The 17,679-nt window shown below is 31.0% G+C and overlaps 1 protein-coding gene across 11 annotated transcripts in view; it reads right to left on the reverse strand.

Annotated features, from left to right (window-relative positions):
* The window catches only part of LOC148627781 (uncharacterized), a 74,884-nt gene that overhangs the window by 9,246 nt on the left and 47,959 nt on the right, over window positions 1-17,679 (reverse strand). For 6 of the 11 annotated variants that reach the window (XM_088578814.1, XM_088578771.1, XM_088578760.1 and 3 more), the window contains exons 8-20: window positions 17,434-17,499; window positions 16,711-16,768; window positions 15,561-15,647; window positions 14,498-14,574; window positions 13,250-13,354; window positions 12,539-12,604; window positions 10,660-10,801; window positions 9,570-9,726; window positions 5,441-5,574; window positions 4,948-5,064; window positions 4,456-4,599; window positions 3,959-4,022; window positions 255-298 (exon numbers count right to left, since the gene is read on the reverse strand). In XM_088578814.1, coding sequence (XP_088434940.1) covers window positions 255-298; window positions 3,959-4,022; window positions 4,456-4,599; window positions 4,948-5,064; window positions 5,441-5,574; window positions 9,570-9,726; window positions 10,660-10,801; window positions 12,539-12,604; window positions 13,250-13,354; window positions 14,498-14,574; window positions 15,561-15,647; window positions 16,711-16,768; window positions 17,434-17,499 — 1,261 coding nt within the window. The remainder of the gene's footprint in view (window positions 1-254; window positions 299-3,958; window positions 4,023-4,455; window positions 4,600-4,947; window positions 5,065-5,440; window positions 5,575-9,569; window positions 9,727-10,659; window positions 10,802-12,538; window positions 12,605-13,249; window positions 13,355-14,497; window positions 14,575-15,560; window positions 15,648-16,710; window positions 16,769-17,433; window positions 17,500-17,679) is intronic. The other 5 variants (XM_088578797.1, XM_088578788.1, XM_088578842.1 and 2 more) reach the window with 2 other exon arrangements.

The raw sequence follows: 17,679 nt of genomic DNA on the forward strand, positions 1-17,679 counted from the left end.
ATGTCTGGTCTTTGTCCCTGGATTACATTCTTTTGATTACCACTAGAACCTTGGTTCCCTTGATTACTCTTTCACCACTAATATACAACAATCTTCTTTAACACAGAATAACCCATTACCGCCTTTTTTTTATTATGACATATACATGTATTCTAAAAGTGATTTTTTTGTTCTGCAGGTAGCTCATTTCTTTATATAGATCAAAGGAAACAAGTATATTATCCTTTTATCATTCCATGGTATAAATTACTTACAAAGCTTTGATTTCTTGTCATTCCTGGTGTCTTGAACTTTGCTGCTGTAAAAATAACATGGCAGAATAAGAATATGACTAAGACTTTAATCTTTTTAAATAAAGAAAACAATTCTTAGCAAAAAGATAAATGTACAAGTATTCTTGGAATATTTTGTTTATTTACAACTATTAATTATCCTTTTATTACCTAGAGTTATGTAAAGTTTAAATGTCATTTTAATAACAATATTTTGTGAATGGCACAAAGAAATCCTTAACCAATTTTAAGATCTGATAACATTTTCATAAAACCTGAAAAGTAATTTTTAACACAACAATCTTTTTAAGTACACTTTTTCATTAATATGTTATGACTCCGCTAAAAAGCAGTCAGAGTCCAGTGTCTGTGTACAACCCAGTGGTGCCATTTGACCAAATTCATCCTATTTCCGTCATCTCCAAGTACATGTATGGTTTCCCAAAATCCAACTTTTTTTGCCATCTCCAACCTATTTCAGTCATCTCCAAATATGGTTCCCCCAAATCCAACTTTTTTTGCCATCTCCAACCTATTTCAGTCATCTCCAAGTTTGATTTTCCCATATCCAACCTATTTCAATCATTTCCAAGTATGGTTTCCCCTAATCCAACCTATTTTGTCATCTCCAACCTATTTCAGTCATTTCCAAGTATGATCTCCCCAAATCAATATATTTTGTCATCTGCAAGTATAGCTTCATCTAGTCTCAGCATAGCCTTCACTAGAATTATGCTGTAGAAAACCACTTTTTTGAAAAGGAAGCTCTGTAACATGACAGCTGCTGGCACTAGAAGACTATAAGTTAATGTTGAATGGCATCATACTGGTAATATATATATAAGTACTGATTGTAGAATCTTTTTATGAGGCAAGCAAAGCCTGAGTACTAGGACAGAATGATGTTTGGTAGGTAAAGACATCCACAACTACATATCCGTACAAAACATCCATATTTAAAGCTTTTTTTTTTTTAAAGAAGTTAGAATTCAGTGCTATATTATGATTGCTGTTTTAAGGAGGAGATATTTGATGATGGTTTACACCATTCAGTCATCCCAATTATGAAAGTTAAAAAGTTTTTTTTTAACTAGTAGATAAGAGTAAACAAATCATTCAATATTTTTTTGCTTAAGCATGCACAGTGCAAATAAAGCAGATTACATCACAAGATAAAATAACATGCCTAGTGTAGTATAGTTCATTTGAATCAAAAGCAGGTAAATTAAAGAATTTATACACTTAATGCAAGGATCATGAATGACAGCGATAATGAAGTCTTTTAAAATAGTTTATCATTCAGTCAATGCATTAAGCCAGAGACGTCATGTCCGTTTTGTATGGATTTTCAAAATAAACACAGTATGACTCAAACTTTTTCAAAAAGTATAGTTTCAAACAGCTGTGTTGAGAGTGTTTAGTAAGATTAAACAAGACACTTAAGAAAAACTGAAGAAACCTGTAAACCTACAGATTGGAAAGGGAGGAAATCTAAGACTTATCATCTAAATCATCTAATCTTCTAGGCCAATATTTCTGATGTTTTGTACTTAATTAACAGATGATCTAGGATTAGTCATTCTCAATCTGGTACACAGATTAATTGATTTTGATGTTATGCACTGATTAAACTGTTAATGAAAGTTGTACAGAAGTCCCTACTGCTGGCTCCCAAAGTGAGTTATTCATTTTTGTTATTGTTTTTTTTTTAATAATGAGTCATTGGCTTGTCTGGTATACAGAACATTTTTTGGAGAAAAGAATGTAACAACATAGAATTAAGATAAAGATAAAAAATCAATTATTGTATTAAAGGATCATATGATCCTTTGATTTGAAGTTTTGATAGCACAATAACTGCTATAATCAGATCTTCCCACACCAACCATAAATATATTAATTGCCAAGAAGATTCTGTTTTAGCCATTACTGCATTCTAGTGCAGGTATTATGCAACTTAAATTATGGCCTTTTTATGTGAGACAGGTGCTTGTTTTTTTTTTGTAAATTTCCATGAACTGCATGCAAATCGTTCAGATCAACTATTCTCATCACTGCCAATGGGAACATCAAATGATTTTTTGGCATAGTTATTTAATGGGAAGCTATATTGCTGATATTCTCTGGCGCAAGAAATATTTTCAATTGTTAAATCTTGAAAAAAATCGTAGCAACACCTCAGCACTTTAATGCAATAAAGAAGTTTTTTTTATGGTACGTGTACTGCATGAATACTTCAGGGGCTCGGGTAGGTTGGCCACGACTTGGTTTTTGTTCCTATCCAGATTTTTATGAAATGTAAGTATGATATAAGAAGGTAATTTTTAGGATAATGAAGTTTTCTTTAAGGAGTTGGAGGAAAAATCGTTATCTTTCACAGTCATACATGGATTTTAATAATGTATTAACTTTAAAATTGCTGATTAATATTTTTTTCAGTAAGGGGTTTGTGATTTAAAGAAAGCCTAGAACTTGTATTGACAGTTGATTTTGATGTGCTAATACTTTGCAGTGTGTTTTGATGAGTTAGGTTGAAGGGGATAATGAAGAATTTGTGGTAAGACTGTTTTTGATTTATAATCAACTTGGATTCAAAGATTGATATATGGTATATAGAGGTGCAGCTATATGAATATATGACAAGCAAAGGAAAGAAGAATGACTATATAAAAATGTTTTATTATAGAAAGATAGTAGAAAAAACTAAATGAGAGATGATACATGATTGTGCTTTGCAATATTTATATACATATATAAAATACAATATGATTCAAAGTGGTCCCTGAATATTAAAACAGTAGTATAAAATTCATCTAAACAAAAATTGTCTAAAATATATATTTATAAAAGTTAAAAAAATGATGATGAATGTGATTTTGAAAGGTTAAAATGTGGAGTGGGTGAATTCTAAGGTACATTCAAGGTAAACTGGTTGGTGAATTTCTGCCAAAAAGCAATATGATGTGATGGATCTATGCTATTACTTTGAATCATATTTGGGGTCTAGCACCAATGACTTCTACATTTATACCTCATGCAAACTAACACATAAAAGCACAAACATACACAAGCATTACAAACAAACATGCATTCATAGCAAACCATACACAAACAAGCAAGCACAAAACATACATATAACAAGCAGGCATACATGAAAGCAAAGCATGTGATGAAGTATGATATAGTATGAGAGGAGTGATTTCCCCTGAATATTGAGTTATCTCCCATGAAGTTTTCCCATTATCTTTCTAGGCACTATTTGAGGGAATTTATCAATAAATTAGTAGTCTATAGCACATTATACACAGTTCATAAGAATTAACGGCACATTGTTGACTAGACATGAGAGGACGGATGACTTGATTTCCGGTGATGCTTGAAGTAATGCCAGGATGCACGGTTGGATTTGGACACTGTAACATCTAATGGATCAGTCACTGTAGAGTTAAACAGCACTGTAGAGTCTAATACTGATGTCTCGAACTGACGCTTGGCTGTCGTGTCGTGGAGAGACTTATTTAACTTACTCTTGATAGAATACCTGTCCCTGAAAGACTTGTATAGACGACTAGTGAAGGAAGACTTAATGTAACGACTGTCTCGTATAGACATGTCATCTAAAAATGTGTTGGAGAGACACTGATCAAGTTCGTACTCATCTAGACTCTTGTTACAACTGTACGTACCATCCAGAGGAAGAGTGGAGTCACTACCTTTACCATCAGCTAGTTTCTTCTCCATCTCACGAAGCTGAAATGAACAAGAAAAAATATAATTATGATAACACAATTTATAAATAACTATAACAGTACACAAAATGCATACAAGTGATTTGGATATGTTTCCTTACTCATTTTCTAATAAAAGTTGTATTTCAACAAGTAAGAACTTCTAAGATCAACTCATGAACTTATCATAATGTTATTTTGTAATCAAACTTTTCATCACATTACTTTGACAGATTATCATCAGTCACATAAAAAAAAACAACCCAGAGCTCTTGGCCATTGACACTAACAGCTGTATTTCTTCTTAATTTAATTTAAATGTGGCTTTGTATTACTTTTACATTGCTTTACTCATATTAGATAAAAGCTTGATAATCAATGCAAGTTCACATGATTCATTAATGTCGAGAAAATTAACCTCATAACTGTAACAATAGATTGCTTTAATAACATACCTTTTTCTCTGCTCTGTGGAATGACTGACGTCGTTGTTTACGGACATACTTGCTGACAGACTTATCTTGGGACAGACGGTCTGCTGCTTGGGTAATCTGTTTCTGTAGCTCATACTCGAGCTCAAGCTTGGACATGGCCTCGGACTAAAAAAGAAAATTTATTCATTAATTTAATACAACAAACATTAAAACAATGAGCAAATTATTTTTGAACTATAAGATAACCATAATAACTTTTATCAGCTTCATAAAAAAACTATTTCTGCTAAACTCCTACATCAATTATATTGTTTGTTGTTTGTTTACTGTTATTCATTATTAATAAACAAACACAACAATTCAAAAACAACCTTGACCTTTTCAAAATGATATCTCATTTGATTTTTCTTGTTAAGTTATATAATTGAATGACTGGTATAAAATATAAGTGAGCAATAAATAATAGCTTCATAATATTACTCCATATTTAAATCATGATAAACTTAAGTTTACCTTATCATCTTGGACCTTAGAGGCTAAGGAGAAAGCTGTTCCCACACGACGCCTGACTGTTGGTTGCTGCTCCCCAGGGGCTAGGGGGTACTCTCTGGGTAGTTTGCCCATTAATTCCTGTAAAATAATGAAGTCATATTTAATATGAAATATTAAGACTTGTCAAAGTAAATATATATATAATAAAATTCAACATTTAAAGTGAACATTATTATATCTTCATTTTTTCTTTACTCATTAAATCTGATTACCAGTAAGGTGTGAATTGACAACTTACCTTGTATGTATGTATGTTTGTTTGTTTGTTTGTTTGTTTTTTCTTTGTTAATTCATTTCATTTACTTGAAAATAACTTCATAAAGTATTCAAATATCTTATAAATATAATGATTTTCTGACAGCAATTAGTTAAATAGCATCCCAATCTATTATCTGCTGGAGCACATGTGTTGTGTAATTATCTGGTAAATTATCAAACACAGCTAATTACTCACCCCTTCCTGCAAACATAGCAGCTTCAACTCTTCTGTTTTCTTGCGTAGCTTCTCGTCAAGGGCTTCTTTACGTGCTTTGAGTGCCTCAAACATCTCTCTTTGTGCTTTAATGGTGTCGAGTTGGTCTAGATTTACTGAAAAGAAAAAGAAGGATATTTGTTAAACATCTGCATACAAGAAATAGCTTTAATTATTCTAGCTCAGTAATTGTATCATGTCAATACTTCAAATTTGTCATTTTCACATTTTAACATCTACACCTTTACACCAATTACTCCTACTTACTCTTTTTTACTGATATTATAATGCCTGCTGGTTGAATTATTACTTTCAAACTTAAGTCGATTTAATTAATTATTCTCAAACTAATTAATCACCTTAAATGTCACTAATGAAAGTAGTTATCAAAAAAACAAAACATAAGCAATAAATATCAATTATAGTATTTAAGTAAATTTACACTTCATTAATTAACTGGTACTCATTAAGTATGTATGTCCAACAAATATTATACCAGTGTCATCCATATTTCTATCAAAGTTCAGAATACAGGAATAAAAAGGAAAATTTAGTTCCAAATAACTTAACACATGACACTAATTCCATAATTTCACATTCAATATTTCTGGGATTAACAACTTACAGCTTCTAAACCAACGTGTGATACACTTCCTCCCCATCAGTAATAAAAAAAAACAGACAGCAGTGATGAGCCGAAATGAGTAATCCTCACTATCTGAGGAGGAAATTTAATTTACTTCGAAATTAACATCTTTACAACCAGTGATAAGGATCTTTAACCAACCAAAAAACATCACATATACAACATAGCCTGCAACTCTTATCATTATAAACCAGGTTCTCTTATGATCAATTAGATCATATCATGGATAACTGAATTATATATAATAGATCAAAGAGAGGGGAGATAATCCACTGTATGGTACAGTTGTAATAACCCTGTCTAGACAGCCATTATAATAAGCACCTAGTATTTTTTGTTAATCCTGTTTTAATATTTTAACAAGGATCAAACAAAGTGTGATATTATAATAAGATTGCTTTGGGGACAATTGTACTATGTGTTAAAGTTAGGACTTTATTAACAGGATTAACTGGTATAAAGATAATTATGAACATCAGATACTTGTTCCATTTATAAAAGGAACTTTATCACTGTAATATACATGTAGTTTAGCTTTGATCTTTCATGGTATAGAACATAACTTAGTGTTATCATTTACTTTATCATAGTATATTTAGAAAGAATTCAACTCTTGTTAAAAATGTACATTAACATTTCCCCCAAGTCTCTAATGAAAATGGTAAATATGACTTTTAAATGAACCATAAATTTTACCCCATTTATAAAGACTATTGAAAATTTATTACCTATAATCAATTTCCTGACTCAATCATTGTTAAATTTGAATTTTTGTAATGGTTTCTTCACTATATAAAATTCTTAAGGTGAGAAAATCAGAGGAAGTTTGCTTCAATAATTTGTAAATATTTTTATATCCAGTGACTTAAGCTATTTACCATAATTTCTTATTTACAAATAAAACATAGCACCTTAAAAAAAACATAAGAAAACAGGAAATAAGTGTTTACAAAGATGTCAAGAATTCATGGAATTACATTTATAATATGCTTTTTGCTTTAGTAAATGCGTGAAGATCAATATTTATATAAACACAACTGACCTTCCCTTCAAAGTATTATATCAGCTATAGAAATAAACTCATTCATTCTTCAGTTTCTGCATCTTTTCAACTTATGAATGAAAAAATAGAACTTGAATTGATTATTAAAAGTATTGTGTTTTTCAAAAACATTCAGACAAAATTTCTCGCCTGGTTTTTCATAAAGCCATGACAATTCAATTACAAAATAGCTTAAGGAGACATGTAAAAGGTTGAAAATATACATCTACATGTAACTTTAGTATATCCTTAAACATTTATGAGTGGATATTAAAACATAAGCATTACATGATAAATAGAAAGGACTTACTAGTATTATAGTTGATACACACTGAAGTATCCAGTAACATTGTGCTATCCAAGGAAACACTAAGCATAAGTGAACACGGTAAACTCATTCTCTTACAATCGTAATCACCTCAACTAACTCAAAATGTCAAATGAGCTGCCACTAGGTACTTTTACCTTTTTGTCCACTAATTAATTACTCAGAGCTACTCAAAACTTTATATAGTTTTTCCTTTCATCTCATTATATGTTTGAGACAATCACAAGCTACAGACAAATCCTCACAAATAGTTAACACACTGCTAAATAAACAAAGTTAGTGATCATAGGGTGAACCCAAGCTGAGACTGATCAATGGATCCAAGCTCCATCCTATATATACTTTTACTATACAAACACTTCTCACTTCAGATACCCCCTAATGAGGTCAGTTTTACCTGATTAGCATATTGTTACAGGTGAGATAACTACTTCAATCAACAAGGTAATTGACTTACAAAGGTAATAATAATTACCTAAGGACAGTTTGTTTGTAATCCCATAATTGATACAAATTTTTTATTCATTATTCATTGAGTTTAATTGAGAAAAAGTTCTACTCAATAATTGTAGGTCTTTTGTTTAAGGTGTTACCATAATGGGACAGTACATGATTATAGGTGTAAATGGCCATGTAATTCATCAATAATATCTATGTTAGTCCACACCTTTAATTAGCATATTATCATGAACCCAGTATTACCAATATGAAAAAGCAATTCAAATATGCATAGAAATAAATGTGCAACATATGTATTTCTATTTTCATTTTAGAGTTATCTTCCTTTGAATGTCTCTCAGTACCATAACTGTTTCTTTTAAAAAAATTTTTAAAATATCTTTTCACATATAAATTAAAAACCAGTTTAATTATGAAGACCCCCTTCAACCTAGTATAAAATGAGAATGACTTTGTCCAAATGATTTAAAATTACAGCAGATGTTTATGAAACAAAATGTCACATTATATCAATTATCCTTCAAGTGACATTAAACTAAGAGTGTGGGAATAAAGATCTTTTTTAAATTTTGATGACATAATTTCACAGGTGTAATTTTTATTTCAAATCTGAACCTGTTCCCTCTAATTGCCTACTAAAACCAGATATCACCTAAGTATACCATGTACTATGAGCATGGTGTAAATGGTTTGTCACCTTGTTCGTTTGTCAAATAAAAAAAAAGTTAAGTAAACCATTGAATTTCATTTGTCACAATTTACACTCTATTTGTCCACTTAATGAATATGTTGAAAAATATATAAATAATCTTTAGTTTGTATGACCATTTTGCCTGAAAGCAAATATTCTTAATGTGTTATAAACGTGGTATATATCTATGAATATTCAAGGAGAAGTTAGTAAACTCAGGAGCTTTGCCTGCTGCCTAATCCTTTTCACTTTATGTTAAATAAAATATAATTTAATCTAAATGACTATATGCAAGTATTCTTTGAAAAAAATGCAGAAGCCCATTAAAAAAAAACAAAAAACTTAGGGCTAAATAAAAGGTGAAGTGGACTTGCAGCCTGTAAAAATAATATGAAAGGAAACCATTGGGAGAGTTTGCCACAACTTTCACTTAAGATAAGAGTAGTCAAGGGAACCAAGGTTATAGCGGTAATCAAAAGAATGTAATCCAGGGACAAAGACCAGATATGGAAAACAGACATACACAACAAAGAACATAAAGTAACTAAAATCATACATACAAAGTAACAAAAGTAAATGAGCAACTCGGACTCCACTAAAAACTGGGAGCATGGACCAGGTAGGGTAAGCGTCCTCTAGGAAATAATCTAATCAAAATGAAAATCAAACTTGATATCTTTTGATACTCGATAAATATACATAAACTATGGTTAAAAAAGATCCTTCAATATCTTCTACAGTTATCATCTGGAAACTGTATAGGGACTGACGGCCACACAACTTTCTGGAGGGTATCACATAATACCTTGCCACATTGTGTGACAGTGTATAAAAACAAAACAGGACAAAACAATTGAGCATGTTTACTTTGATCAAGCCGCATAAAATGAAACCAGGATCTGTCAAATATCAATTCTCAACATATAGACAGATGAATAGACTTACCATCAAACCTTGATCCAGATAAGGTAGGAAGACTGGATGAACTAGCACTACGACTAATATCAGAATCAAAGGAGCCTGGTAGAGAGGATGAGCTCCGGGTACAGGATGTTAGCTGTTCAGCTAACTCACTAGAACTTCTATGTGAAGGTAAACTAATCTGAAAACACAAAATAACACAGGAGTAGAATACAGCATATCTTACAAAAAACAAAAAACAAAAAAAAACAAAACAAAACAAAAAAACAAAACAAACCAAAAACAGCTGCCTTGCAACAACTATTGCAACAATTTTTATTCCTGCAAACCTTTTCTCTGTGTTGTTGGTAGCACTCCATAGGACTAAATGGTTAATACCAATATCGCAACAATAACAACTTCATATAATGGAATTTATACCAATCACAACAATTAACTAAATAAAAACATTGCTGTAAGTGAGGAAATGATGACACTGCTATAAATTAGAAAAATATAAGTACATGTATAGCCTTTCAGAATTTTTTTCAAAATATGAACATAAGTCTACACATATTTTATTCTTTTTATTTGAACTGTTAAGTGTAATAAAATAATAAAATCACCTGGCTGAAAGAGAAATGTGTGTGACATGTTTAGATGGATATTTATGGCAAGTAAAAAAGTTATTATTCAAGGAACAGTTAGTCTTCCCTTGATTGAATTAACATTAAGTGTAAGTATTTGTAAGAATCAGGTGAAAATGGAAGAAAATCAGAAACATGCATGTCAAAACCCCACCAATCTGACAATGTAATATCACTCAGGGATACTTTCTCTATTTGAAAAGACCATTATTTAACCTCTGCATCACTGGCTTTGCTCAAAATTTTTTTCAATAGAATGTTAGAAAAATTAGGTTTTTGACAGTTATCTGCCCTTGAAATGTTCATTTTCAGTGCATTTCAATGAAATTATAACTCAATGCACCAACATGATATGGAAAATATTGTCTTTTTTTCCTTGATTCTGATGGTGCAAATAATCACATTCATACTATCAAGATCATGGGTTTTTTCATACCATGTTTCACTCACTGCCTGATTCTTACAGGGACTGACACTTAAATACATACCTTACTGTGTTTTCTATCTAGATAGAACTGGTGTTGAGCAACTGCCATAGACCAGATACATTTTGTTAGCTGTGATGTTGATCCAAACCATGTGTGGACAGCTACGTTACCTGGACCAAAGGTTCTACGACTAACTGATACTCTGAAAAAGAGAAACAAATCTGTGAAAAAAAACTTAACTAAACATCATGAAATATGACTTGAAATCTTCTGTTGGGGAAATAAGAAAGATCTTTTTATCAAAGATGCATGACTTGTAATAAATCCTGTACTAGGAACATATCAAACAATTCAATATCTGCCAATTTACAAAAAAAAAAAAGAAAAAGAAAAATGAGATAGAAAAACTATTTTCTAATGCCAAACTGACAATTGAACATGTTGTGGTTATTATTGATGGTCATATTATTTATACTTTATACATAATGCAATTCTTTCTGAATTACTAAAACAATGTCCATTTCCTTTTTCCAGATACATGCAAGTTAGATTGACTCTAAATATATAACTAAAAGGTCCATTCATTTAGTAAATCAAAGAAACCCAGGAGACTATTAAAATTCCATAACCAAACTTTCTCTTTGTTTCATTTTAATTTTGGAAAACAAATTATTGGGTTAAACAATAAATCTGTCAGCCAATGCCTACGAATAATTACATTCCCTCACGCCAACCTGAATATACGGTCAAAACATAAAGGAACTTCTTGTTGCCTAAGCCTAAAATCAAACCCCACGATATGGAATACCTATATAAAGCTTGTCACAACATTTCAAGTGGCTGTGATAAGAAGTTGCAGGGGATGAAGTGTGACAGACAACCAGATAACAGACAAGGGTTAAACAGTATACCTCACTTCTGATGTAACTTTTTGTTGGTTACAAATGACTATATCCCTTCAAAATTTGACTTAATCCCTGGCATATAGATACAAACTGATAACTGAAGAAAATCAGGAAAATTGGGTGACGGATATTTGGGATCACACATTAAAAATACATATATCATTCTCAGTTGTGGGCATTTGTTTTGATACACTTAAATAGCACTCCAGCTTAAAATCATGCAAAATGTGATTATGGGTAAAAAGCCTACATATTTTCATTTTTGATATTTTGTTTGAATTGCAATAGTAAGCAGAAATTAACCTTCAGTTTTTCATATAACTGTGTTCTTAGGAGATAAAAATTATACAGAATACACTGTCAAATTCAAAATTAAGGGAGATAACTCTGTAAATGACACTCCAATACAATACAATATATCAGATTTTCAATGTCAATTATCTCCTTAGAGCAGGCAGATTTGAAAGAATAATTACATATTCCATAGTATAGACCCATAAAACAACTTAATTACAAAAATAAAATTATGTAGCCGTTCTTGGGGTGTATCACATTTTTCATATTTTGCATGATTCTTACAAAGACAGCTTCTTAAAATTTTACTAAGATCTTCAAGAAATAAGCGTGAGGAAAAACTTGGAGATACTTGCATCTTACATCAATTCTTTTCTATTAATAATATTTGGAATAAAAATATTTTCATGGCACTGTCATAACAGGTCATAATAACATATCTTTCTAAGCAGAAATCATTATAGAGAAGCAATATACTTGAAGCTCTTTTCTGTTCAAAATAGTATCTGATCAAGCAGTGTTCTACGACTTGCATACATGTGCATGGTTTCTTAAAAGTTTACAAACTATGTCATTATGATCTTATAAATATAAATATAACATGTACATGTAAGTTTCCATATTATTATAGTTTATATCTCTATCAACAGAAATTCCCACTCAGTACTTAAAGTTAGCCCAAATCACATGTATGTTTAGTAGACAGTGTGAGGTTATTTGTGCCAGAAAAGAAGATATACATTGAATTGTTTGGATGCCTAGGTTCTACATATCTCTGGTCTCTTCCATGGTTATAAAACATGTACCTGAAAATTGTCAAAAGTCATTACAACATGGAAAAGTAAGGAAGGCAACTCTATTGCTACATCAGCCTGCCAACCAAGCAAAAAATGCAATACCCTGAACCAAGGCTTCAAATTAAGATAGCTGATGAACAGGCAATTTAAAACACATAAAGCAACACATGCAGAACCATGCTCAAATATTATGCTCTACAAATACATTGAACTAACAATTCATATTTGAGCAGCATTTTTAAAAATGAAATTGTGTAGACATGAAGGATTTCAACTTACACAAGGAGAAGCATTTGCCATGAAATAGGTTACAATGACCTATATAGCAGTTCCAAATGACATTATTAATTCATATATCAGAAAACAGGAACTTCTTCTTTCACTACATTAAGAGTCTTTAACTAAAGTATGCATTGAGGTAGAGAAAAAGTATAGGTTTTCTACTGAAACTACAATGACAAAGAATTTATACAATGCATAACTGTTGCAATAGTAAAAGAAGAAAAGATCAAACGGAAAGAAACAAAGCTGGTATTGAACTGACATTGGAAAGCATCCATGAACAAAGCACATATGATTTAATGACAACTGACTGAGACCTACAACTGACCTGAAGCTTTATGACAATTGACATTGACAATAACATATACTTACTGAGTACTGGGATCTACGATAGCATCAGAGAGCTCGTCACCTTCTTCTACTGGTTCTCTGATCGCATCCTCGTACAAGTTGAAACTGCTTAATGTTTGTATGACACTACAACACCAACAACCATGCGTTACACAGTAGTCCTTGTCTTGGTCTTTTCAAAGATTGTTATTAAATTCTGTTTTGTTTTTAACATCCATTTTCAATGGAATTTTTGGGAAGCCTCCAAATAGCAAATTTTATTATCTATCACTATGTCTATCAAACAAAATTGCTAAAAATGTCAAAATGTAACTTCAATTTTAAATCACTAATGCAATTTCTGCATGATTTCTAAGACTCAATTACCAATGTTATGAGAATGGCTTGTAATCCTCCAGACAGATATAAAGATTAAATACTCGGGACAGAATAAATATATATCATGAAAGTATTTGTTTTCTGTTATCAAACAGCATAACATCAATTTGAAAAGGCCAATGTAAAAATACTGGTAAAACACTGTGTGTTAAAAGTGTGTATCATGTTAAACAGAGAAGAAACCATCTAAAGAAATGATGTTATGATCTAACTGACACCATATTAATAATCAGTCTTTTCCTTGATTTCTAAAACTGCTGCACAAATCTTGAGGGAATAAATAAAATAGAAATTGCATATGTTTGAAAATAGCTACTTTATTCAATTTTCTGAAATATCTTTTGAAGTTTTCAATTATAAATGCTATCATTTTTTCTTGATTGCTCAATAAGAATCATTTTGAAAGGGTAAAATGAAAAGTTTCAGATTTGCAAAATAATGAAATGAAAAGCCTAGCAAGATGTGCCAGAATATATTACACTACTGTGATCTAAACAAATAATATACTGTATAGGTGGAGAAAAATGTTGAGCAATTGAAATGAATTCCTTGAAGCATTAAAATGATCTGGCAAATACAAATACAATAGCAATTTGGAATTAATGAAAGCTTGAAATCAAATGCTTTAAGCAATTTCTAGCTCTGTTAGGTAAAGCACTAGGGGAAAACGCATAGGTGGAAGATATTTTGAGCGACCAATTTTTTTTTATTTTTAAAAAATTAAACGAACAAAAATAAATCAAAGCATTCCACATGCTCCTCTGTAAAATTATATTGACAACATGAAGATGATGCAAAGAATAACTAATGAAGAACTAAAAATAAACTAAATGAATAAGATAAGTAATGACTAGACAATAAGAAATGCTTGCATGTTAACATGAAACTTACCGTTTTGTATCGTGAACTTCTATCGAAAACTTTTTATCTCTATAGTATAAATTTTCTAGTTGTTTCCATGTAAATAACTGAAAATCACAAGTAATCAGAATTAAAAAAAGCATATTTTCAATTTTGAATTAGTGCATTTCATAAAAGAATCTTGATTCACAAGAAATGTTTAATGTTGTAGTTAACTTCTTGGTGAACACAAATTAACTATATAAACTGGCATCCTTCAAACAAGTTAATAACAGAAAAGTCTTATTGTACATGAACTTGATGTACAGACCAGTATCCTATCATACAGTTGCATTTACTGAGGGCACTGTGACATACCACCTCATAAAAATTTCACAAAGCCATACTAAACATCATCTCATCAATAGTTCTCATTGGGTGTGTTATACTATTTCATGATTTTCAGAACATCAAGTGGAAAACTAAGAATATTGATTTCACAAATAGACAAAATGTGATGGCATTGAATCACAGGAAACAGAAAAATAAGTGTATAAAGAACAGAAAACATTCCACTGTAAACAATCTACATCCTTAAAGTTCTCATTGTTCTCTACAACAGTTCTTCTTTATACCTATATATCATATATTTAGATTAAAATATAACTTTTTTGTATATGCATTATAAGTGTTTGCTTAAACCCTATATCATGCACCCTATATCACATACCCCATATCACACCTTAACTTACATCACATACCCTATATCACACCTCTAGACTTATATCACATACCCTATATCACACCCCTAAACCTATATCTCATACCCCATATCACACCTTGACTTACATCACATACCCTATATCACACCTCTAGACTTATATCACACACCCAATATCACACCCCTTTACAGCCCATACTTGAAGTTTGATTAAAATATATGATATAATGAACATGACATGTCAAAATCTGTATCACATGTGGTATCAACCCTTGACCTATATCACCCTGCAGGCCGGTGGCCCAAGGGGTGATATAGAAGTCTCATGTTGATACAGCATACGATACAGATTTTGACATGTAATATTCAGTATATATTATATGAACAACTTACCTTTCTTGGTTCTTTTTTATCAGCTTTGTCATAGACTGCTATCCCTTTATGACTGAGACCCAACCACCATGGAATGTCTTTTTTGTCCTAAGAATAATATCAATATTCTGTTAATAATTCATCAAAAAGATCATACGGTTTTTTTGTTATTCTTGTGCTAGTTTTATTCCTTGCAACATGTGACAAAGAGACTGTGTAAATATATTAGGTTATATGACACTGCAAAGTACTTGCAATCTTAACGAAAAAAAAGAGAAAATATCTAACTGAATCCATAACATTAATTCATTTAGATTTTAAAACAAACCTAATATCAAGTCAATATCTTAAAACCACTTCCAAGAAAAGCCACAATAACCAACTGAAACAAGATAGGACTGACTGTTGAAACCTAAAACTATAATTGCCTTCAGCTTTGCCAATAGGAGACTAAAATAGCTACAGTATTTTACAGAATAAGCAGGGACACCAGGACTCACATGGACTTGTTGACGGTGGTAACCCATCTCAGCTGTAGTGTAGTTCATAAAATAATTTTTTTGTGAAATGGAACACATTTTCACATCTAGCTCTGAGATGATGTTTTTAATTCTGAAATTTGTAGCTTTGAAAGAATTTTCCATTCAATAAAACAAGTAGGCTGCACAAGAATACAGTTACAAGACAGGAAATCTCTGCAAAGTTTTTTTGAATGTTTTTATTTTCTTCAATTAAGTTATTGGTAATGAGGTTAATGCATACAAAAAATGGTTCATCTCAAAATCAGAAGTTGTATCACTTCTTATCTTATGAAAACTTTTAAAAGATAAGATTTTTATGGCACCTCCTAAAATCTGAATGTGCATCATTACTATCATTACTATCATATTTATGAATTGGTTTCATCATTCATCTTGCAATACTGGTATTTGATGAAGTACATGAGCTGCCATTGTTAAAACTAGCATATGGTGATGCATATGTGGTACAAGAAAATTTTATTGAAACAAAGGGAAAAAGAAGAGATGAAGCATAACAGAACCTTAATGTGAGTATCACACATATTCTCATGTGTATATTCTCCTTTTTCTCCATTACAAGTAAGTTACTCCTAATCCCCATGCTCCCCATTGAAGAATCAAGGTAAACTTAAAAAAGAAAAAAGTCTTACCTTAACCTCGTAATAGTGTGTCCCGTATGTAGGTAGACTTTCAACTATGGACATATAACTGCAAAGTAGATAAAAATCATTCCACTATAGTCAAAGACACAACACTTCAATGGTAACACCTTAACAAAAAATGAAACAATTTAACTACAGCAATGAATGGAAATATCTTTAGAAAATATAACTACTTCAGCAATACAGTGTAATTGATGGAGACCCCTCTTGTGCACAGTGTCTACTGATGTTAGATACTACAAGTACGTGTCCTATTGCTGATTGCCATGTATTAATTTACAACTTGATACGAAGTAATAAAACTTGAAAAAAAGCTTCAAATACAAGTAGATATACATTTATATCCTATGTGAACATTATAACAGGAAGAGTGTCACCAAATTTCTGTCACACCACCAATACTGTTGTTTTTGAAATTCCTCTGAGAAAGAAGAGATCATGTTCCAACTAAACTTAATATCAATTTTGTTTCATATGCAAAAAGATTATTATCAACATTTCAGGTCTCTTAACATAATTTGGGAAAATGTTAAATTTCATAATTTTCATATTTTCTTGGCATTTATCTTCATGCATACTGTTTGCAGATCTATACTTTCTATTTTGATCCATTCTTAAGATAATTCATACAATAATCATAGTTACTCAGCTATAAACATGAAACATACAATTTCATTTAGAACCAACAATCTAATATAAAGAGGTACTTACTTTACAATGGCTAATCCTTTTGAAAATCCTATTAATTTCTTATAATAGGCAATTACCTGGTCTTCACTGCAAATATAAAAACAAAACAACTGTCAAAATCTATTCAAGTTTAATAACTTAGCCTCTTTTATAAAAATCCTTTCATCAATCTTTTTCTAGACGCTAATAATCAACTAGCAAATACTTGAAGATCATGAACAGGAAGATGCTTCAGTGATACCTCATCATTTTTTTACATTATGGTTG

Source organism: Perna viridis, chromosome 1 (genome assembly GCF_037379345.1).
Source record: "Perna viridis isolate PV_CMFRI_1.1 ecotype Kerala chromosome 1, ASM3737934v1, whole genome shotgun sequence".
Classification (NCBI taxonomy): Eukaryota; Metazoa; Mollusca; class Bivalvia; order Mytilida; family Mytilidae; genus Perna; species Perna viridis.